The sequence below is a fragment of the Balaenoptera borealis genome (assembly GCF_965194805.1).
Source record: "Balaenoptera borealis genome assembly, chromosome: 12".
Lineage (NCBI taxonomy): Eukaryota > Metazoa > Chordata > Mammalia > Artiodactyla > Balaenopteridae > Balaenoptera > Balaenoptera borealis.
The window spans coordinates 39,606,897-39,630,597 of NC_138869.1; the positions used below are offsets into that span (position 1 = coordinate 39,606,897).

At 39.7% G+C, this 23,701-nt stretch overlaps 1 protein-coding gene across 8 annotated transcripts in view; it reads left to right on the forward strand.

Moving 5' to 3' along the window:
- Positions 1–23,701, forward strand: part of DCP1A (decapping mRNA 1A) — a 74,603-nt gene that overhangs the window by 20,498 nt on the left and 30,404 nt on the right. For 6 of the 8 annotated variants that reach the window (XM_082347980.1, XM_082347979.1, XM_082347983.1 and 3 more), the window contains exons 4-6: positions 9,576–9,642; positions 14,400–14,538; positions 21,726–21,839. In XM_082347980.1, coding sequence (XP_082204106.1) covers positions 9,576–9,642; positions 14,400–14,538; positions 21,726–21,839 — 320 coding nt within the window. The remainder of the gene's footprint in view (positions 1–9,575; positions 9,643–14,399; positions 14,539–21,725; positions 21,840–23,701) is intronic. The other 2 variants (XM_082347981.1, XM_082347984.1) reach the window with 1 other exon arrangement.

Consider the following 23,701-nt stretch of genomic DNA (forward strand, 5'->3'; position numbering starts at 1 on the left):
GCCCGTGCACCACAACTACTGAGCCTACACTCTAGAGCCCGTGAGCCACAGCTGCTGAGCCCATGTGCCACAACTACTGAAGCCTGCACGCCTAGAATCCATGCTCCGTAACAAGAGAAGCCACCGCAATTAGAAGCCCACACACTGCAACAAAGAGTAGCCCCCACTCACCGCAACTAGAGAAAGCCCACACGCAGCAACAAAGACCCAATGCAGCCAAATAAGTAAATAAATAAATTTATTTATTTATTAAAAAAAAAAAAAGAAATTGAAGAAGACACAAATAAATAAAAAGATATTCCTGGGACTTCCCTGGTGGCACAGTGGTTAAGAATCCGCCTGCCAACGCAGGGAACATGGGTTTGAGCCCTGGTCCGGGAAGATCCCACATGCTGTGGAGCAGCCAAGCCCGTGCCCCACAACTACTGAGCCTGTGCTCTAGAGCCTGCACGCCACAACTACTGAAGCCCGCACGCCACAGCTACTGAAGCCCGCATGCCTAGAGCCCATGCGCCACAAGAGAAGCCACTGTAATGAGAAGCCCGTGCACCGCAACGAAGAGTAGCCCCCCCGTCACAACTAGAGAAAGCCCGCGTACAGCAACGAAGACCCAATGCAGCCAAAAATAAATAAATAAATAAATTTATAAAAAGAAAAAAAAGATATCCCATGCTCATGGATTGGAAGAATTAATAGCGTTAAAATGTCCATCCAGGGCTTCCCTGGTGGCGCAGTGGTTGAGAATCTGCCTGCCAGTGCAGGGGACACGGGTTCGAGCCCTGGTCTGGGAAGATCCCACATGCCACGGAGCAACTAGGCCCATGAGCCACAACTACTGAGCCTGCGCGTCTGGAGCCCGTGCTCTGCAACAAGAGAGGCCGCGATAGTGAGAGGCCCGCACACCGCAATGAAGAGTGGCCCCCACTTGCCGCAACTAGAGAAAGCCCATGCACAGCAACGAAGACCCAACACAGCCAAAAATAAATAAATAAAATTAAAAAAAAAAAATGTCCATACTACCCAAAGCAGTATACAGATTCAGTGCAATCCCTATCAAAATTCCAATGACATTTTTCACCAAAGTAGAACAAACAATCCTAATATTTGTATGAAACCACAAAGACCCTGAAGAGCCAAAGCAATCTTTTTTTTTAAATATTTTATTTATTTATTTATTTATTTATTTATTTATTTGGCTACATCGCGTCTTTAGTTGAGGCATGTGAGATCTTTCCTTGCAGCACGCAGGCTCTTTGTTGCAGTGCGCAGGGCTCTAGTTATGATGCATGGACTCGAGACCACGCAGGCACAGTAGTTGCAGCACACAGGCTCTCTAGTTATGGTGCGCAGGCTCCAGAGCACGTGGGCTTAGTTGCCCCGCGGCATGTGGGATCTTAGTTCCCAGACCAGGGCTCGAACTCGCATCCCCTGCATTGGAAGGTGGATTCTTAACCACTGGACCACCAGGGAAGTCCTGAGCCAAAGCAATTTTGAGAAAGAACAACAAAGCTGGAGGCATTACCCTCCCTGATTTCAAACTATATTATAAAGCTGTAGTAATCAAAACAGTATGGTATTGGCATAAAAACACACATAGATCAATAGAACAGAATAGAGAGCCCACAAATAAACCCAGGCATATATGGCCGATTAACTTATGACAGAGAAGCCAAGAATACACAATGGGGAAAGAACAGTCTCTGATAAATGGTATTGGGAGAACTGAACACACAATGGAATATTATTCAGCCATAAAAAAGAATGAAATCCTTCCATTTGGATGGCCTTTGAGGGCATTATGCTAAGTGAAGTAAGTCAGACGGAAAAAATAATACCGCATGATTCCACTTATATGTGGAATCAAACAAAAACGGAGATCATAGATACAGAGAACAGGTTGGTGCTTGCCTGAGGTGGGTAGGTAAAATGGGCGAGGGAAGTCAAAAGGTACAAATTTCCAGTTATAAAATGAATAAGTCATGGGAATGTAATGTACAGCATGGTGACTATGGTTAATAGTACTGTATTGCGTATTTGAATGTAGCTAGGAGAGCGGATCTTAAAAGTTCTCATCACAAGAAAAATAATTTTTTTGTGACTGTGTATGGTGATGGATGTTAACTGGACTTGTGGTGATTATTTTGCAGTATACACAAATATCAAATAATTGCACTGTACACCTGAAACTAATATAATATGTCATTTATACCTTAATTTTTTTAAAAAATAAGCTTTTATTAACAGTGGCTTTCTAAATGAATGTGTATTGGTAATATCAATATATGTTAATGTGTATTGATGAAATTCAAGTTGTAGTTATAAAAAAGGATTTTTAATTTATTTAAAGTTTCTTATGCTAGCATTTATATTTTCTATATTTTGTCAGTCTTTTAGTGTATAATTTTTAACTTATTCAATTATTTATACTTTATTCTTTTATGTGTTGCTTTAGTCTTCAAGCATAATTGAAGCTCATTAACTTTTTTGTTTTTACAAAATATTTTACGTTATTTCAACTAATGAGGCATTGGGTGTATAGTGGCAGGATTATTGGCCTAGGAATGAGAAAACCTGAGTTCTAGTTATAAGGCTATTTTTCTCTGATTTATTAATGTCATGTAGTCTTTCCATGAGCTTCAGTTTTCCATCCATAAGCATACATAATGAGACTTCTGATCCAAACAAAATGGCATAGATTTGTCTTTCCTTGCTTCTACCCTGTTAAGTACAACTATAAAAACCAGAAGTAACGCAAAAGAAAATCAGGAACACTCTGAACAGTAGAAGGAGGAAGATGATCTGGTGCAGGACCCAGAACTCGAAGAACAGCACAGCAGCAGGTTGTCTTACAACCCTCCCACCCAACAGAAGAAGGGGACCCAGGCCTGGTGTTTCTTGACCTCCAGTGTAGCAAAGGAGGGTGCCCCAGTTAGGCTCATTCCTCTCCCAGATCAAATGGGAGTCCTGCCAACAATACCAGGTGAGCCCAGCAAAACTGGCAGGAAGGATTGGAAGCCCTACTGACAATAAGTGGCCACTGGGGTAGTATGTTTCCTCCTTTTCATGAAGGTGTGGTGGGAGCAGGGGAGGAGTCCCATCACAGCCAGCCTGGCCTGGGAAGCAGTCTTCATCTCTGAAGGTCAGAGGCTCCCCACTCAAGGCATACCAGATGGCCTAGCCATGGGAAACTTCTCTCACCCCTTCAAGCAACACTGCCTGGGAGTCTACTAAATTCCCACCTCAAGAAATTAGGAAAAGAAGAACAAAATAAAATAACTCAAAGCATACAGAAGTAAGGAAAGAACAAAGATGAGAACAGAAAAATCAGTGACATTGAAAAGATGAAAATAGAGAAAAACCAATGAAACAAAAAGTTGGTTCTTTGAAAAAGTCAATAAAATTGATAAACCTTTAGTAATGACTAACAAAAGCAAAAACACGACACAGATTAGCAATATCAGGAATGAAATAGTGGACGTTGTTACCCCAAAACTGGGTTTGCCTCTTGGTGGGTGTCGAGCCAAAAGACAAAGCCAAGCCAAAGATCAGTAGAAGGAAGGATTTATTATTACTTGCAGCAATTAAGAACTACTGGGCTTTCCCAAAGCAGGGTTTCCCCAAACAGCAAAATTGGGGGAGTTTTAAGCTAAGGATACATGCATATTCATGAAGGGGCTTGAGTGGTCCACAGAGTCCAAACTTTTAGTTGATTGAAGTCATGAGGGTTGGAAAAGGTCAGCATCATCATTCCTTAGGTTTCAGTTGATCTGGTGGTTGAGCTTTTCAGGCTAGTCTTACCATTGAAACAGAACAGGGAGTCTAAGACTGATATGTTATCTTTGTTATTGTTACTTCTCTTGCCTGATAATAGTTAGTTTCTGCATTCTTTTGTTCCCTTAAGATCATTAGTTACTGGGACCTGTTCAGGGGCAAGCATGGTGGCCAGGCTTAGATCACAAAATGTCTTAGGCCAAAAATGGCTTCTCTTCTGTCAAGAAAGCCGTGCCTGGTTCTGTTTCTCCTGGGACCTCCTACCGTATCTGCTTACAATGTCACTACACATCCTCTGTAATAAGAGAATGCTATTAACAACTTTATACTCATAAACTTGACAACTTAGAAGAAATGGACCAATTCCTTGAAAACAACAAACTGCAAAACTCAACCGAGATAAAATAGATAACATGAGTAGTCCTATAGCCATGAAAGAAATTGAATCCATAATTTTAAAGCTCTCGAAAAAGAAATCTCCAGGCCCAGATGGTTTTACTGGAGAATTCAAAGAAGAATTAACACTAATTTTACACAGTTTGTTCCAGAAAACAGAAAAGGAAGGAATTCTTCTCAACTGATTGTGTAAGACCAGTATTTACTCTAATACCCAAACAAGGCAAAGACAGTACAAAAAAAAAAGAAAACCACAAATCAGTATCTCTCATGAACTTGATGAAAAAAATCCTTAACCGGGCTTCCCTGGTGGTGCAGTGGTCGAGAATCTGCCTGCCAATGCAGGGGACACGGGTTCAAGCCCTGGTCTGGGAGGATCCCACATGCTGCAGAGCAACTAGGCCCGTGAGCCACAACTGCTGAGCCTGCGCGTCTGGAGCCTGTGCTCCGCAACAGGAGAGGCCGCGATAGTGAGAGGCCCGCACACCGCAATGAAGAGTGGCCCCCACTTGCCACAACTAGAGAAAGCCCTCGCACAGAAACGAGGACCCAACACAGCCATAAATTAAATAATTAATTAATTAATTAATTAATACAATTAAAAAAAAAATTGGGTTGGCCAAAGTGTGCCTTTGGTTTAAAAAAAAAAAAAATCCTTAACCAAATATTAGCAAAGCCAACAATATATAGAAAAGAAATATAAATTTTGCCCAAATGGGCCTTATTCCAAATCTGCAAAGCTGGTTCAGTATTAAAAATCAGTCACTCTAATCCACCATATCATAAGTGAAAGGCTGAATGTTTTCCCTCTAAGATTGAAAACAAGACAAAGGTATCCATTGTCATCACTGCTATTCAGCATAGCACTAGAAGATCTAGCCACTGCAATAAGGCAAAAAAGAAAAAGAAGAGGGCTACAGATTGGAAAAGAAGAAATAAAACTGTCTCCATTCACAGATGACATGATTGTCTATGTATAGACTCCTAGAACTAGTAAGTGAGTTTGGTAAGGTCTGAGGATACAAGATCAACACACAAAAATCAATCAGACTTCTACATACTAACAATGAACCTGTGGAAACCCAAGTTAAAAACAATACCATTCATAATCTCTACAAAGAAAAATACTTAGGGTAAACATAACAAAAAATATATAGGGTATGTGTGCTGAAAATTACAAAATGAAAGAAATCAAAACCTAAATAAATGGAGAGATGTGCTATATTTGTGCATTGAAGGACTTGACATACTAAAGATGTCAGCTCTTCCCAAGTCCTGTCAAAATCCCAGCAAGGATTTTTGTAGGCGTAGACAAACTTATTCTAAAATTTATATGGAAAGACACAGACCCTAGAAGCTAAAACAATCTTGGAAAAAGAAGCATAAAGTGGGAGGAATTATTCTTCCCAATATTAAAGCCTATATATAGCTGCAGTAATCAAGATGATGTGGTATTGGTAGAGGGATAAACAAATAAATAGGACAGAAGAAAGAATCCAGAAATAGACACACACAAATATGCCCAACTGATATTTGACAAAGGTACAAAAGATTTCTCAATAGAAGAGAGCATTTTCAACAAATAATACTGGAACAGTTGCACCAAAAAAGAAAAAAAGAACCTTAACCTTTTTTTTCCCCAAAAACTTCAAAATGGATCACCATTTTAAATGTAAAACTATAAACCCTTTAGGGAAAAAACACAGGATAAAAAAATTTTTTTAATTTATTTATTGTATTTATTTTACCTTTGGCTGCTTTGGGTCTTCATTGATGCTCGCGGGCTTTCTCTAGTTAGCAGGGCCTACTCTTCATTGCGGTGCATGGGCGTCTCACCACAGTGGCTTCTCTTGTTGCAGAGCACGGGCTCTAGGCATGCAGGCTTCAGTAGTTGTGGCTCACGGGCTCTAGACCGCAGGCTCAGTAGTTGGGGTGCACGGGCTTAGTTGCTCTGCAGCATGTGGGATCTTCCTGGACCAGGGCTCGAACCCGTGTCCCCTGCATTGGCAGGCAGATTCTTAACCACTACACCACCAGGGAAGCCCAGGATAAAATTTTGAATCTAGGGGTCAGCAAAGAGTTTTTTAGACTTGACATCAAAAGCATAATCCATAAAAGGAAAAACTCATAAATTGCACCTTGTCAGAATTAAAAACTTTTGCTCTGGAAGGACCTCATGAAGAGGATGAAAAAAAAACTACAGACAAAGGAGAAAATATTTTCAAACCACAAGTCTGACAAAGGACTGGTATATTGAATATATGAAGAACTCTCAACTCAACAGTTTAAAAAACAGTCCAGTGGGGTAAAAGACATAAACAGACATTTGACTAAAGAGGATATACAGATGACAAGCACATGAAAAGACGTTCAGTAACGTTAGCCATTAGGGAGATGTAAATTAAAACCACCATGAGATACCACTATGCACCTATCAGAATGCATAAAGTTAAAAATAGAACAACAAATGCTGGCAAGGATGCAGAGAGACTAGATGGCTCATCCATTGTAAAACTGGAAAACAGTTTAACAGTTTCTCTTTAAAAAACGTGCAACTACTGTGACTCAGTAACTGTACTTTTGGACATTTAACCCAGGGAAATGAAAACTTAGGTTCACAAAAACCTATACCCGAACATAGCTTTTTGCATAATGGCCAAAAACTGGAAACACTCCAGATGTCCTTTAGTGGATAAATGGTTAAATAAACTAGTACATCCATACCATGAAATACTATTCAGCAAAAAATGGGAACATACTATTGATGCAAGCAACAACTTAGATGAATATCCAGAGAATTATGTTGAGACAGAACAGTCAGTCACAAAAAGTTGCATCCTCTATGATTCCATTTATAATACATTCTTGAAATGGCAACATTATAGAAATGGACAACAGATTAGTGTGCTTGTCAGGGGTCAGAGATGGGGGAGGGGTACCAAGGGAGATGGATGTGGCAGTAAAAGGTCAACAGGGATCCCTGTGGCTACAGAAATGTTCTGTATCTTTTTTTTTTAATATTTATTTGGTTTTGCTGGGTCTTAGTTGCAGCAGGTGGGCTCCTTAGTTGTGGCTTCCAGGCTCCTTAGTTGTGGCATGCGAACTCTTAGTTGTGGCATGCATGTGGGATCTAGTTCCCTGACCAGGGATCAAACCTGGGCCCCCTGCATTGGAAGGGCAGAGTCTTAACCACTGGCCACCAGGGCAGTCCCAAAATGTTCTGTATCTTGATTGTATCAATGTCAGTAGTCTGGCTGTGATATTATGTTATAGTTTTACAGAATGTTACCACTGGAAGAAACAAATTAAAGGGCACACAGGATCTCTGTTTATTTTTTACAATTGCATGTTAAGCTACAATTATTTAAAAACTAAAAGTTTAATTTAAAAAAATAAAAGCATATCTGCCCTTCCTGTGCCAGAGAGTCACAGTAAGTATGAAAGGGGGTGCAACCTGGGATGTGCTGTGTCACAGTGGGTGCACATGGTAGCAATGAGCCATGCCTATCCCTATGTTTATTTTGACTTGTATATTCAGTATATCTACCTTATCCAGAAAGTATTTATATGTACGACACAGAGAATACAGCCAAAATTTTGTAATAACTGTAAATGGAAAGTAACCTTTAAAAATTGTATAAAAATTAAAAGTTAAAGTAAAAAAATAAATTCAAAAAGTATCTGAGGCTTCCCTGGTGGCGCAGTGGTTAAGAATCCGCCTGCCAGTGCAGGGCACACAGGTTCGAGCCCTGGTCTAGGACGATCCCACATGCCGCGGAGCAACTAAGCCCGTGCGCCACAACTACTGAGCCCGCATGCCAAAACCACTGAATCCTGTGCTCCACAGCAAGAGAAGCCACCGCAATGAGAAACCTGCGCACCGCAACGAAGAGTAGCCCCCGCTCACCACAACTAGAGAAAGCCCGTGTGCAGCAAGGAAGACCCAATGCAGCCAAAAATAAATAAATAGAAATTAATTAATTTTTTTAAAAAAGTATTTACAGTAGTTTTATATTTAGTCATCTTTATAATAAAGTTCATTTATCCATTCACCAGTGTTTTTCTTTATTTTTTTATTGAAGTATAATTGATTTACAATGTTGTTCATTTCTGCTGTACAGCAATGTGACTCAGCTATATACATATATACCTTCTTTTTTATTATCTTTTTCATTATGGTTTATCCCAGGATATTGAATATAGTTCCCTGTGCTATACAGCAGGAACTTGTTTATTATTCAGTGTTTTGTGGGGGCTTTTTTAGTGGTAATCACCATACTGGGAATAAAAGATTGGAAAAGAAGTGTGAGATGGAGCTCAGCCTGGGCACTTCCATTTCACATGTGAATAGAGTCGATCATAGGATGGGTCTGGAGTTGGTGTTTGTTTTTTAAAGCTTTGTTTTTACTGTAACATGGTATTAATTTTATATTTTTAAATTTCAAGAGACTCATAAAGGTTCTGGTTGTTTGGTTTTGGAACATGGTTTTCAACGATTAAGACACCTTTTTCCCCACATTTGACTATCAATTTGGAAAGCATTTTACAATTATCAAGTGAAGAAAAACAAAACCTAAAAGTTGCAGGTTAAATTTTATTGAGACCTTTCTGAGGACTGTTGCCCAGGAGATAGCTTCTCAGATAACTCTGAAGAATGCTCCAAAGAGGTAAGGGAGGAGCCAGGATAAGTAGGAGTTTTTGCTGAAAATGTGTAGTTGAACATCAAAATATTACTGCTAATCACAAAAAACAGATACCTCAAGTTAATGATTTTTTTTTTTTTTTTAAGTTAATGATTTTTGTGCTTTTGTGTGTACGGGAAGATGCAAGGTCTGGGCTCATTGAAATTATTCCTTAGATAGGCATCTTAGATATGCAACTATCTAGGGCCAGTATCCAGAGCACACAATGTTTGCTGTTCGGCTCCATCCTGAATTTGCCTTAGGGCTCACCATGGGGGGTTGTGGGGGTGCTGCAGTGGCTGATGGCTTGATGGCAGGCAAGGGCAACATACCATATTTACTGGAATGGTAGGAGTTCCCTTTCCACACAGTCAATGTTAATTCTTAGTTTAATTGGCAGCATTTTTTTTTTCTTGATAATACATAAAATAATAGTTTATCTTGTACTTTAGTGGCATCTTAAGCTCGATGAGATCTGGTAATGATGTCTAAAACCAACTGTTTTTGCAATTTTCCTCTGAATATTTTAGCTGTCCTAATTTTATTAATAATTTTATTATTAAACAGTTTGCGGGGAGGCTTTTTTTTTTATTTAGAGTAACTGTTAACAGTTTGAGGTCCTCATGGTAAATTCTGTGACATTTTATGGTGATAATATGTTACTTACATATTACCCAAGTATTGAAACCTCATTTCCCCTTATCTTTTTTTTCTTTGTTTTTCAAGTGTCAATATACAGTATCTGGTTTTATGACAAGAATGACTGTCACCGCATAGCCAAACTCATGGCCGAGTAAGTATTTCTGTTTACACCATAGATTTAATTAGTGATATATGGGAGATGAAAAAATGACTTTTCCCCTTTCTCTTTGTTACTGGAGTCCACTAACTCATGCTATTTTCCCCTGATTTCCTGTTACTGTTGAAGTTTTGAAAAAGGCAGCAAAGCTTAAAGAAATCTAAAATTATCTATAATCCTACTACTACTAGCATTACTGTTTTTGTCTGTTTCATTCCAGTCTTTTTCTTTACGTGTACCTTGGGTTGATGTGTGTGATTGTTTCTTATGTCCACTGAGAGAACAATGCACAACATAAAATTTGTGAGTTAATTTTTATTCAGTGACCTTACTGAGCGCTATAGCCTGGGAGATGGCCTCTCAGAGAGCTCTGAGGAACTGCTTCCAAGAGGTAAAGGAGGAGCCAGGATATATATGAACTTTTTTTTTATATATATACATCAGAAAAAAATCATCTACTCAAGATGTTACCACCAAGAGGAAAATACCATAGGAAAAAATATATTTACATAATTGAAACCAGCTAAAGACCACTTTGTTTTTAAACCAAAAAGGTAAGAAAAAAAAGAATTCATAATATGACCCTCAGCAATAGTAACAAGAATTTTAAAATACTTTAAAAAGAAAAAACCAGGGAGCTGGAGAATGGAGTGCCAGAAGAATGAGGATATATGAACTTTCTTGCTGAGAAAAACATGTAGTCAAGCATCAAAAGATTACTGCCAATAGCAAAGGACAGACATCTCAAGTTGATGATTTTCGTGCTTTTCTATGTATGGGAAGATGCAAGAATCTGGGGTCATTGAAATGATTCCTTAGATATGCATCTTAATCTAAGGACCAGTATATCCAAAGCACAGAACGTTTCCTGTTTTTCTCCATTCTGAATTCCTCTCAGGGTGCACTCTCTGTGGGCAACTGCAGTAGCTATAGGCTTGATGTTTCTTGAACTGGAATGGCAAGCAACACTTTTTTCTTTACACTTACAAAAGTAAGATCATACTGTACATCCTACTTTTCATGTCAACAGCATTTTTCCAGGGCATTCTAGTATTTATAACGACTGCATTGTATTCAGTCCTGCAGACAGATCATAATTTAACTGTTAAACATGTGGTTAGAGCCATTGAACTGCCTAGCTCCAGAGGGTATCCTCTATATCCAGTGCACAGCCTAACCACCACATGCAGTGGATCTGACTTAGGTTCTCTCCAGATTTCCACTGTAGCAGGTGGAACTGTGTTCAGTAACTGATAGAGAACTTCTGCACACATCCGTGGCTACTTCCTTTAAGAGAACTTATTTTTGACACAGATTCTAGGTTTAGTAGTCCCCAATCCTCTAATGTATTATGTTCCAGGAGAGTTCTTATAAACCAGAATCTTGGAATTTGGAAAGTAATTTTCATTGGATTGATGTTCTGAGCGATGGTTCATCGACCTTTCTCAGACTGGCGCACAGAAGCCACCCCTCATGTGGCTTACCTGTATTGCTGGTATGGCCATTCTGGTTTCTGGGAGCCCAAGACACTTAGGTGCTAGAAGGGCCTGAGGTGCTACAGAGCTCTGGACAAACTGTTGCAGTGGGCAGAGAGTTCTGGTGCACTTAGGTTTCCTTTGCAATTTTTGCCTGAATCTCCTCAGAAATGCAGACCTCTCTTTCCCCTCTATCAAATCAAAATTCCCTTTGCTCTCCTGCAAGGTTTTTACCTACATGCTTGGGGGGAAACAGTATTAATTTTCTTTTTAACAGTCTAATTTTAAACTAATTCTTGTAAAAGTGTAAATAATTAGGCCCAAAATCTCAGTTCCAGGTATATTTGCATTTTAAAAGAGGTGCACATGGCTAAGGCCATGTTTTAGTCCAGGACTGCTAACATGTCTCAAGTGGATGTTTATCTGCTTCCTGCTTTGTTTGCTGTAGCTATGAGCCACTGGCAGGCCATGTTTATTACTGTGTGCACCCCAAGGACATTGTTTCATATGAACTTGTGTCATTCATTTGAAAATGTGTTGTTGGCTCTCTAGAACCAGACTTTCTTTTTAGAACAACTTTTCTCTAAAAAAAAAAAAAAAAAGATAATAAACTTTTTTTACAAACCGATTTATTTGACTATTTTGTAGTTTTGAAAGTGACAGCAGAGGCAGCTTCTGATAACTTAGAAGACAAAGATTTGTTGATTCTTGATTGTCCTGAAATCCAGAATATTTTTCTTAAATATCTATGCTTTGGAATATATTAATATATAGACTTTCTCCTGCAGATTGAGAGCTTTTGGGCCCAAAGTGAGAGAACCTGGCTTTTGCAGCACTAACAGCTATTTGCAGGAAACCATTGTGACCTTTTTTCTCTCTCAGGGCAGGTGGTACACCTAAGGCAAGACTTCAGAATGTAGATAAAGCAGAAGACTGAAGGCCTATCTGAAACTATTGTATTGAGCCTAGAAATAGGATGAGGAAGTAGAAACAGAAAGCAGAAAGGAAAAAGAAGGACATTCAGGGTTCCTTCACTAGAAATGCCCAAAAGAGGGACATTTGCTTAAGCTTTAAGCTTGTTTTACTAGAAGCAGGGGTGGTATTGAAACTGATTAGTGAATGCCCTCGTGAAACTGTTGATAGTGAGTTTTCAAGTGTCTGGCCTATTTATGGCTGAAGAGAATACCTAATATGTTAACATTAACTTTGTGATAAATGGTGTTCTGGTCACCGAAGATAAAAAGGTTACTTTATCTTTCTTTGCTCTAACTTTGCCTGCATACAGCCTCTATTTGCTACATATTTCAGAATATCACCTCTATTAACCAGAAATACAGGTAAAATTCTTTTGGGCATATTGTGCATCTAAATAAATGTGCCCGTTATTGCCCATTCTGTTAAATCTAGTTCTTATCACTGTTTTGACAGCTGCAATATAATAAAAATTCTTCAAGTAAAAAATTGATTTATTCCAAAAGGTGTTAATAAGAACTGAGAAGCTATGTAGGAGAGCAAGAAGGTGGATTCAGGCTGATGTGGCCTATAACTGAGTATTAACTAATTAGTCAATTTTAATAGTACTCTTTTTTCTTATTATTAAAAGAGTGCCTTTAATTATGGAAAATGAAGAGAAGTACAAAAAAAGAAAGCGAAATTGCTTGTAACCTACCATCAAGAAATAACCAATGTATATCTCTCCAGTCTTTTTTTCCTTTGCAACAGGCCTCACAGTTGTCACAATACAGTATTTCTTTCCCAAGAGTTGATTACCAGTATGGATATAAATGAAACAATATTTATTCTAATTGGTCTGATCCTCATATCACATGCCTGTCTTCTTTCAGTCTGCCATCAAGTCCATGATTCTACATTTGTTTTATAAATAATAATCCTATTAAGAGCTGTAAGAATCTAAATAGAGAAACGACACCATTACCTTAAAGCAGCATTTTCCAAATAAGAATCCTGCTTCAAGAGAAGATTCTACGGTCAAATAAATTTGGGGAAATCTGTAAGCCCATCCTTGGAGAATCATAACACATTTTAGCATGTTAAAAACTCAGAATGTTTTTGCTGTTTAAAAAAAAAATCTGTTTAATATTGTTTAACCCAGTATTTTCAAATAAAAGAACCATCCCACACACACTATTGGGAGTTCCTGGACAGGCTGTTTTAAAGCAGTAAGCTGACACTGGGTGGCCTGTTGTTGACCTACTCCTCTTAGTCCATAAAAACAAACCTTTTGCTACTGAATTGTTTTATTGCCTGTCATCATCACTGTCTGAAAGTTCTCAATTAATATGATTATCAAGTTGTGACTGTACCCATAATATCCCATGGCAGGTAGGCCTATTCATTACAGTTGGGATTGAAACCTGAATGGATCTTTAAAAGAAAAAAAGACTAGTTGCCTTATTAAAATTTATTACTTTTATTTCAAGCTTGAAGAAAAATATAAGAAACAATAATATATCCATGTGCTCACCACCCAGCTTTCAGTTTCTCACATTTTGCTATAACTGCTTCAGACTTTAATATGTGGCAGGGGAGAGAGGATGTTCCTAAGAAATGAAACCCCTCAGATAGATTTGAAGACCCCAACCCTCGACTTAGACCTTGCCTTTTCATGCTTTATATATTTTCAAGGGCAGAATTAGCTTAAGCAGCACCAATCAAAATAAAGAGCATCGCCACAATCACCCTAACCTCAGTCACCCACTTAGTGATTTTTTAAGGAGAGAACAAGGGAAATCTTTTGTTTGCTTGTAGTGCCATCGTTAACTTTTGAAGATTCGCCGAGACCTCCGTTTTCAAGAAGCTAATCTTTCTCCTTGCTACCCCATTATCAATACACACTCTCCACAGGGGTTGTTCAACTATGCAGCCTTCCTTTGTCTTGGTGGCATTGTCCATTTTCAAATTTACTTCACCAGTTAGTTTGACTGATTTTGAGATACTTTTAAAAAAGAGAGAGAGATAATGAGATAATTCAGTAGAGTTTTCAGGGTACCTACTTCTACCCACTCTGGAAAGGAATTCTGTATTTTTGGCCTTCTGACAGTGAAATATATTGGTTGGTACTGTTGTGAGTGAGGTGGTGAAGTAGGTAGTCGTATACCCCTGGGATGGGGTAACCGAGGCTCTGTGTTTTGTATTGTGAGGACAGTGTTACCATGTGGCATTCTTCCTGTATCCTTGGAAGATGGACACCAAAAGAGTTCTTGGGTCAGATTGTATCAAAAGAGGTCTTTCTAAAACCTGGTTCTCCTCCTGTAGCGTTGTAGAAGAGGAGACACGGCGGTCCCAGCAAGCAGCTCGGGATAAGCAGAGTCCCAGCCAGGCCAACGGCTGCAGTGACCACAGGCCCATCGACATCCTGGAGATGCTAAGCAGAGCCAAGGATGAGTATGAGAGGGTGAGACTCTGCATGCTGAGTGGGAGAAGTAAAGGGAGGAGGAGACCTGCAGGGGGTCTCGTGGGCTGGGGAAGTCACCCCCAGGGCCAGCGGGAATAAGTCGTTCAAAAAGAAAACATGTCTTATAATTTTAAGCCTAAAAGATAAGGAAAGACATTTTCTTACCTCAGAAAATTTAGAATGCTCTTTTTCTATTCCTGTAAAATTACTGTGGGAGAAAATGATCTTGGACCGCAGGAGTTAGCCTGTAGCAGGTAGTTCTGGAAAGGTTTTATGCCTCTTCTTCCACCCTGCAGGCTCTGCTAGGTCTTAGGAATTTATGTAGTTTTTGAAAAGTACTCTGATAATTTGCACCCTGTAATACCGAAGCATATATTTATGATCTGTAATTGGTGCTAGGTGCACAGCCCTCATTAAGCACCTTTTGGAATATTACCCAAATGAGAGGCTTTTCTAGAATGCCTTTTTTTTTTCTGTTTTGTATTTTAGTTGTTTTGTATGTTTAGTTTGTTTATTTATTTATTTATTTAAGCCTCGCCTGACATGGTTTGTGGGATCTTAGTTCCCCGACAGGGACTGAACACAGGCCCTCAGCAGTGAAAGTGCAGAGTCCTAACCACTAGACCACCAGGGAATTCCCTGGGTTTTGTTTTATTTTTAATGTTTATTTGTTTATTTATTTATTTGGCTGTGCCGGGTCTTAGTTGCGGCATGTGGAATCTAGTTCGCTGACCAGGGATCGAACCTGGGCCCCGTGCATTGGGAGCACGGAGTCTTAGCCACTGGACCACCAGGGAAGTCCCTGCCTGTATTTTAGTTTAAAAGTTAATCGATAACATTTTCTCCCCAAAGCTGAATTAAATGGAATTTGTGGTGCATTCATTAATTTATTCAATACATACTTATGAACTGTCCACTATGTGCCAAGCAGTGGGCAGTTCCTCAGTGGTCTTCAAACCTGTGGCTTTGGAACTGTCCTGGCTTTTCACCTGACATCAGCACTTCAAAGCCCCAGGCTTCATTGGAGTGAGGTGGAAGGTTTCCACTGCTGCACTTTGTTTCAGCAGAATTGTAATTGTCATCTTACTCTTTACTAACATTGGGTTAAGTTAAGCTTTTTTTGTTTAATCTTCACCTCACCAAAAGTTCAAGGAACAAGGTGTGAAAAACACTAAGACGGTAGCTCCCCTAACAGTTCTCTGACACTAGCCTCTACATTGTCAACAGGTGGTCCTTGAAAAGAGGTTCTAATTGGTCAAATGAGTTAAGAAAACATTGTTAGAATGGCTTCTCCTCCCCCATCTTCTTGGGGCTTTACAGTGCTCAAGACTCTGAGAGGTCCCACAATAAACAAAACAGTAACCCCAAGTTCCAGATTGACTTGACTACAGGACCATTTTTCACATACTACCCTTTAACATCTCAAGAATCTAGAGTTCGGGGAACAAACTTTGGAAGCAGTGCTCTAGAAGGTAGTTGCCCGTAATTAAAAACAGTCATATTCACCATAAACTACAACAGATCTTCTATGTTCAAACACCAAAGGTCCCACCTCCTGGGTAGAGAAATGTACATTAGAGCCCATGAGAAGTTTCAGTTTATACCAAATTCCTCAGTGTCTCATAGAGAATTACGAAGAATTTGTGGATCTGTGAAAATTAATATAGGAAAAGCAGTCATCTCTATAATGAATTCCTTGATTCTTAGGAAACTAGATGAGATTAATTTCAAGAATCATTTCTGAACTTTTAGGTTACCATATATTACCATAAATTCCCTCTTGTATCCTTAATGAGATATGGGTTATCTACATAGATACCTTGTTCTGTTTTTATAGAGACCTTTTGGTGTTCTGACAACAAGTAACTAATAAGTTCCGAGCTCTGTCACCTGTTCCCAGTGATGAGTAGATCAAGGTGCCACACAGGGTAGGAAGTATAGGCGCTGTACACTAGAGCAGACACTCCAGGAGATGGCCCGCCTTCCCCCTCAGGCTGAGAAGCGAGTAATCTCCAAAGGAAAGAAAGAACTAAAGCCTTGTTTTTCTACACAGAGCTGTAAAGGAACTCTAGGTCACATGAGCAGAATAAAAATCTGACACGATTTCTAGTTAATAAACATTGCAAAACTAGAAAATATGGAAAGTGCAATAATTACTGTTGTAAAGAAAATTCTTCCATGGTGTGGAATAAATGAAATTTCTCTGGTTGTTTTAAGACTAAACCTTTGGGAATTTAGTTAAATCTTTGATATTTACTTCATAATATGTTCTTTCTGTTTTTGAAAACCATCCATAAATAGGTGGTGCTTCCTTAAACAAGAGTTTCGTTTCTTGTCTGCACTTGCCTGTCATCTAATCAAATGGGGTTAGTATTAGCAGTGGCCCCTGGATGGGCTCTTCTCTGGTGCCGATTGTTCCAGATGGACCCTTTATCTTTAGGTAGAGACTTGGGAGATTGATAATTTCAAGGGCAGGGGTACAAGCTAGGCCTCAGTGATGGAATTTAATCCCAATTCTAAATCTCCCCTGTCCAGTGTATATAATACAGTGAATGAAATTCCAGACTTTTTTTTTTTTGGCTGCATCGGGTCTTAGTTGCGGCACACAGGCTCTTCTGCTTTGTTGTGGTGCGCAGGCTTTTCTCTAGTTGTGAAGTGCAGGCTTAGTTGCCCCGTGGCATGTGGGATCTTAGTTCCCCAACCAGGGATCGAACTGGCATCCCCTGCATTGCAAGATGGATTCTTAACCACTGGACCATAAGGGAAGTCTGGAAATTCCAGACTTTTGAGTGAGCAATTTCTAATAGAGACTATTTGAAAATAAAAATACTTTATAATAATCATTTTCTCCCCAAGTCCTATAGTAGTTTGTTTTAACCAACTTCCTGGGTTTTTTTGTATTTATTTATTCATCTATTTATTTATTTATTTATTCACTTTGGCTGTGCCGGGTCCCAGCTGCAGCACACAGGATCTTCGTTGCAGCATGTGGGATCTTTTTAGTTGCAGCACGTGGACTTCTTAGTTGCGGCATGCGGACTTCTTCGTTGCAGCATGCGAACTCTTAGTTGCGACATGCATGTGGAATCCAATTCCCCAACCAGGGATCGAACCCAGGCTCCCTGCATTGGGAGTGCGGAGTCCTACCCACTGGACCACTAGGAAGTCCCCCAACTTTCCTGTTTTTAATGTAAAGAAAGATAGCTGAAACACAGGCCTTGACTAAGGTTGGCCCATTCTGAGTCACATCTAGCCACAGGATGTAATCCTAGATTTTGGTAGGGACTTTTTGTTTGTTGTAGTGTAATTGCCAAAAAAATTTTTTTAACCCAGAGGGATTTTTTTTGTTCTTAAAAAAATAGGAACACTATTATTTTTCTTATTATGTAAGCAGTGCATATTAATTATAGAAAATTTTATATTTTAAAATTATTATTATTTTTTTCCTTATAAATTTATTTATTTATTTTTTGGCTGCGTTGGGTCTTCGTTGCTGTGCGTGGGCTTTCTCTAGTTGCATTGAGCGAGGGCTACTCTTTGTTGTGGTGCAGTGGCTTCTCTTGTGGAGCACAGGCTCTAGATGTGCGGGCTTCAGTAGTTGTGGCACGTGGGCTCAGTAGTTGTGGCTCGCAGGCTCTAGAGCGCAGGCTCAGTAGTTGTGGCACACTCCACGGCATGTGGGATCTTCCCAGACCAGGGCTCGAACCCACGTCCCCTGCATTGGCAGGCGGATTCTTAACCACTGCGCCACCAGGGAAGTCCTATATTTTACAATTATAATAAACGGGAAAAAAAAATAATTCCACCACCTAGAAATAATTGCTACTAATGCCTTGTTATTTATCCTTCCACAAATTTGTCTAAATATGTCCCAATGTGTGTGATAATATTTAAGTACACAGTTTTATTAACTAGTTTTAAAACTACTTTTTCATTAACTTTTTTGTAACCTATTTTTTTCCCAAAGAACAGTATCTTTTTGTGACAGTATTCATCTCACAGGGAGTCCCTGGGAGAGTTCATTTGGTAGAATGAAAAGCTTTTGAAAAAGCAAACTGTGATGTTAATAGTTGTATATTTTTATTTCTGTGCCTTATATAAACAATATCCTAGATTTTTCTAATTCTGTTTGAGAACTCAGAAGTATACCTTTGTAGCTGTCTTGTTATTAATTAGCATTAATTTTCTCTTAAGATAAGTTACTTGAAATGGGATTGGTAAATCAAAGGATTTTGACATTTTTAAGGTTTTTACCAAATACTGTAAAATTATCTTCCCAAGTTTGTTTGTGGGACTTCCCTGGTGGCGCAGTGGTTAAGAATCCACCTGCCAATGCGGGGGACACGGGTTCGATCCCTAGTCCAGGAAGATCCCTCATGCCTCAGAGCAGCTAAGCCTGTGCACCACAACTACTGAGCCTGCGCTCTAGAGTCCGCAAGCCACAACTACTGAGCCCACATGCTGCAACTACTGAAGCCCACGTGCCTAGAGCCTGTGCTCCACAACAAGAGAAGCCACCACAATGAGAAGCACGCGCACCGCAACAAAGAGTAGCCCCTGCTCACGACAACTCGAGAAAGCCCATGCGCAGCAATGAAGACCCAACGCAGCCAAAAACAAAATTAAAAAAAAAAAAAAAGTTTGTTTTTGATTGTCCATTTCCCCCAATTCTTATGAATACTGGTTACTATCATTAACAAACAAATCCAAAATAAACCCTCAAAAATAAATAAATAAACAAACAAACAAAAGTTCCAAGAACAGCCCTGCATAAGTGTAAGAAAATATTTGAAGTTCTGGAAACCTTTTAAAGTACAACCCATCTTATAGCTCATGAAGTAAGTATTGCAGACTCACATGTCCCAAAACCAGGTGGGCCACAGTGGCGCCCACAGTGGGCCAGAGTGGAAGTAAAACCAACAGAGAGCCTGTCCCTGTGTCATCTGGTCAGTTGCAGCTCAGCTATAGCCAGTCGTTACCAAATGGGCTGGTGTGCCAAATTATTCAGCTTTTCTCTGAAAATGACAAGCCAGGATTTTTATGTGAAAACTGCCAATTTTAAAGATACTCCTGAACATTTACACCTTCCATCTTAAGAACTTGTTGTGAGCAGTGTTTTCATTTTATATTGGGTTGGCCCAAAAGTTCGTAACATTTTGTGGAGAAACCGGAACGAACTTTTGGGCCAACCCGTTATATTTTCTGTAATACAATTCAGTTCCAAGTATTCCCCATAAGGTGTTGATACTGGTTGATGGTGGTGTTGCACAAAGAGGTATGTTAGAAGATAAGACAGTTCATAAGCTTTCACAGACTATTTCACCTCTGCTTAAATGGGTAACATTGAGTAAATGGTGTTCTGAAATAATACAAGGACTAAGTCATTTGAATAGAAAAAAATGCGTATTATCCATTCATTTCACATTCAGTACCTACTCCTGCACTAGGCACGTATCTTTATAGTATGGTGTCAAGAAAGTTAATCTGTCTCTGAACTAAAGTTTGAAGCTTCTTTTTTTAAGAAGTCCGGTCCCTTGACTGTTCTAAACTGTTTTTGGTATCTATTTTGACACAGATAATGCTCACTAGATGCTTGATTATATAGCCTAAATATAGCTTAGTTTCTAAAGATTCCATGTCCATCTAGTGATCATTTTTTTAGGATTCTTTCTAAGAACAAAGATACAAGTTAACAGGAATTTTTAAACACTTTATTACAATGTTTTGTCATCTGTGATAGTGATGTTTAGAGACTTTTTTTTAAATTTATTTATTTATTTTGGCTGTGCTGGGTCTTAGTTGCAGCATGCACGCTTCTTAGTTGCGGCATACATGAGGGATCTAGTTCCCCGACCAGGGATCGAACCAGGCCCCCTGCATTGGGAGTGCAGAGTCTTACCCACTGGACCACCAGGGAAGTCCCTAGAGACCTTTTTAATTTAATTTTTAAAATATATGATGGTGTTAGAGTACTTGTACATTCATAGGTCCAAAAAAAATGAACCTCAACCTAAATGTAACACTTTATACAAAAATCAACTTAAAATGGGTCAATAGATCTAAATGTAAAAAATAAAATTACAAAAATTTAGAAGAAATATATATCTACCATATGACCCAGAAATACCACTCCTAGGAATTTACTCTAGAAAATGAAGCTTTTGTCCACACAAAAACCTGTACATGAATGTTTGTAGAAGCTGTATTCATAGTCACCAAAAACTGGAAGCAACACAAATGTCCTCCTATAGGTAAATGGTTAAAAAACTTTAAGATCGTTACGGAAAAAACCCAAACGAACTTTTTGGCCAGCCCAATACATAACAACAGCTTGGATGAATCTCAAAGGCATTAGGCTAAGTTAAAGAAGCCAGCATTCCATTTATATGACATTCTCGAAAAGACAGAACTAGTGCCAGAAAACAGATCACTGGTTGCCAGGAGTGGAGGGAGGGCATGACTGCATTGGGATAGCCCGAGGGAGTTTTGGGGGTGATCAATATGTTTTATATCCTGATTGTGGTGATAGATAGGTACACAGATAGAACTGTGCACTCCAAAAGTTAATTTCACCATATATTAACTTAAAAAATAAAATGGAGGGCTTCCCTGATGGCGCAGTGGTTGAGAGTCTGCCTGCCAATGCAGGGGACACGGGTTCGAGCCCTGGTCTGGGAAGATCCCACATGCCGCGGAGCAACTAGGCCCGTGAGCCACAATTACTGAGCCTGCGCGTCTAGAGCTTGTGCTACGCAACAAGACAGGCCGCGATAGTGAGAGGCCCACGCATTGCGATGAAGAGTGGCCCCCGCTTGCCGCAACTAGCGAAAGCCCTCGCACAGAAACGAAGACCCAACACAGCCATAAATAAATAAATAAATAAATAAATAAAATTAAAAAATAAATAAATAAAATGGAAAAGAGTACATGATAAAGTAATGCTACTTGCTTTTCCTTAAAGGGGTTATAAAAATAACAGTTGTTACTAACACTGTTGTCTAAAATCAGGTGCTCAGCTTTCTAGAAATTTTATTGTACAGGTTAATTTACATGCAGGTCCAGAGCAAACATTTGGGGGGATTTTATGCTTGACTTTTAAAATAATGTTTCTAGTAACCTTGAATGCTGTTTTGTGAGCCAAAGAATAGCAAGCTTTTCACATGATATACTTTTCCTTCTAATTTAAGAATCAGATGGGCAATTCAAATATCTCCAGCCCTGGGTTACAGCCAAGTACTCAGATCTCCAATCTGGGAAGCACCGAGACTCTAGAAGAGACGCCATCCGGGTCCCAAGATAAGGTTTGTACAGCTAAAGCCCTAACTTCATCCAAGGTAACCTAACAGAGTCAACATTTTGTAAGGATTTTAATGCAGTACAAGTTTGATTTGTTGTTCATCTGTCAGAGTACGTATGTACAGGCAGCAACGTAATGTCATCCTCTCACGTCATATCCCCTGGTCCATGTAACTATCTTTCATCTGGATTTTGCCGTAGCCTCCTGTCTGGTTTCCCAGCATTTGCCCTTGCCACTCCCTCCCCTATTCTTAACCCAGCAGCCAAAGTAATCCTGGTATAACATCAGTTAGATCATGGCCTTCCTCCAGTGGTATCTCATCTCACTCAAATAAAAGCCAGGGTCATGGCAGTGGCTCACAAGGCCCTACCTGATCTGGCCCCCCTAACCCTGGCCTCATCCTCTATCTTTCTGCCTTGCTCCCAGCCTCATTGGCTTTTCTGCCTTTCTGCAAATGTGCCACACATGCCCCTGCCTCAGCACAGGCCTTTGCAATTACAGTTCCCTTGGCCTGAAAGACTTCCGTCCTAGAAGTAGCTTGCTTCCTTTCTTCCTTCAGATCTCTAGTGTCTTCCATAAAAGTGAGAGCCTCTCTCACCACCCTATTTTATTTTATTTATTTATTTTTTTAATAAATTTATTCATTTATTTATTTATTTATTTTTGGCTGCATTGGGTCTTTGTTGCTGCATGTGGGCTTTCCCTAGTTGTGATGAGTGGGGGCTACTCTCCATTGTGGTGCACGGGCTTCTCATTGCGGTGGCTCCTCTTGTTGCAGAGCACGGGCTCTAGGCACATGGGCTTCAGTAGTTGTGGCTCGCAGGCTCAGTAGTTGTGGCACACGGGCTTAGTTGCTCCGCAGCATGTGGGATCTTCCCAGACCAGGGATCGAACCTGTGTCCCCTGCATTGGCAGGAGGATTCTTAACCACTGCGCCACCAGGGAAGTCCCTCACCACCCTTTTTTTTGGCTGCGTTGGGTCTTCGTTGCTGCACACGGGCTTTCTCTAGTTGCGGCGAGCAGGGCTGGTCTTTGTTGTGGTGCGCGGGCTTCTCATTGCGGTGGCTTCTCTTGTTGCAGAGCACGGGCTCTAGGTGCACAAGCTTCAGTAGTTGTGGCACATGGACTCTAGAGAGCAGGCTCAGTATTTGTGGCACACGGGCTTTGTTGCTCCGCGGCATGTGGGATCTTCCCTGACCAGGGATTGAACCTGGGCCCCCTGCATTGGGAGCACAGAGTCTTAGCCACTGGACCACCAGGGAAGTCCCAGAAAACCATAGTTTTTCATTAAACTTTTTATTTTGAGATAATTATAGATTAATATTCAGTTGTAAGAAATAATACAGAAAGATCCATGTCCCCTTTACCCATTTACTCCATTGATAACAGCTTGTAAAATACAGTACAATATCACAACCAGAATATTGATACAATATACCCATCTTGTTCACATTTCCTCAGTTTTATTCTTATTCATTTGTGTGTATGCGCATGTGTTTATTTAGTTCTATGTAGTTTTATCTCATGTAGAGCTTTGTATGTCTTCCACCACAGTCAAGATACAGAAGACTTCCATCACCACAAGAATCCTCTGTGTTGCCCTTTTGTTACCGCGCTAACTTACATGTCACACCCTCCCAGCCTTCTTCTGGCATCCCTAACCCCTGGCAGTGACTAATCTGTCTCCAGGTCTGTAATGTTGTCATTTCAAGAATTTTCTATAAATGGAATCATACAATATATAACCTTTTGGGATTATGTTTCTTCACTCAGCATAACTCCTGGAGATTCATTGAAATTGTTATGTATATCAATAGTTCCCTGTCATTGCTGAGTGGAATTAACTTTTTTTTTTTTTAATTAATT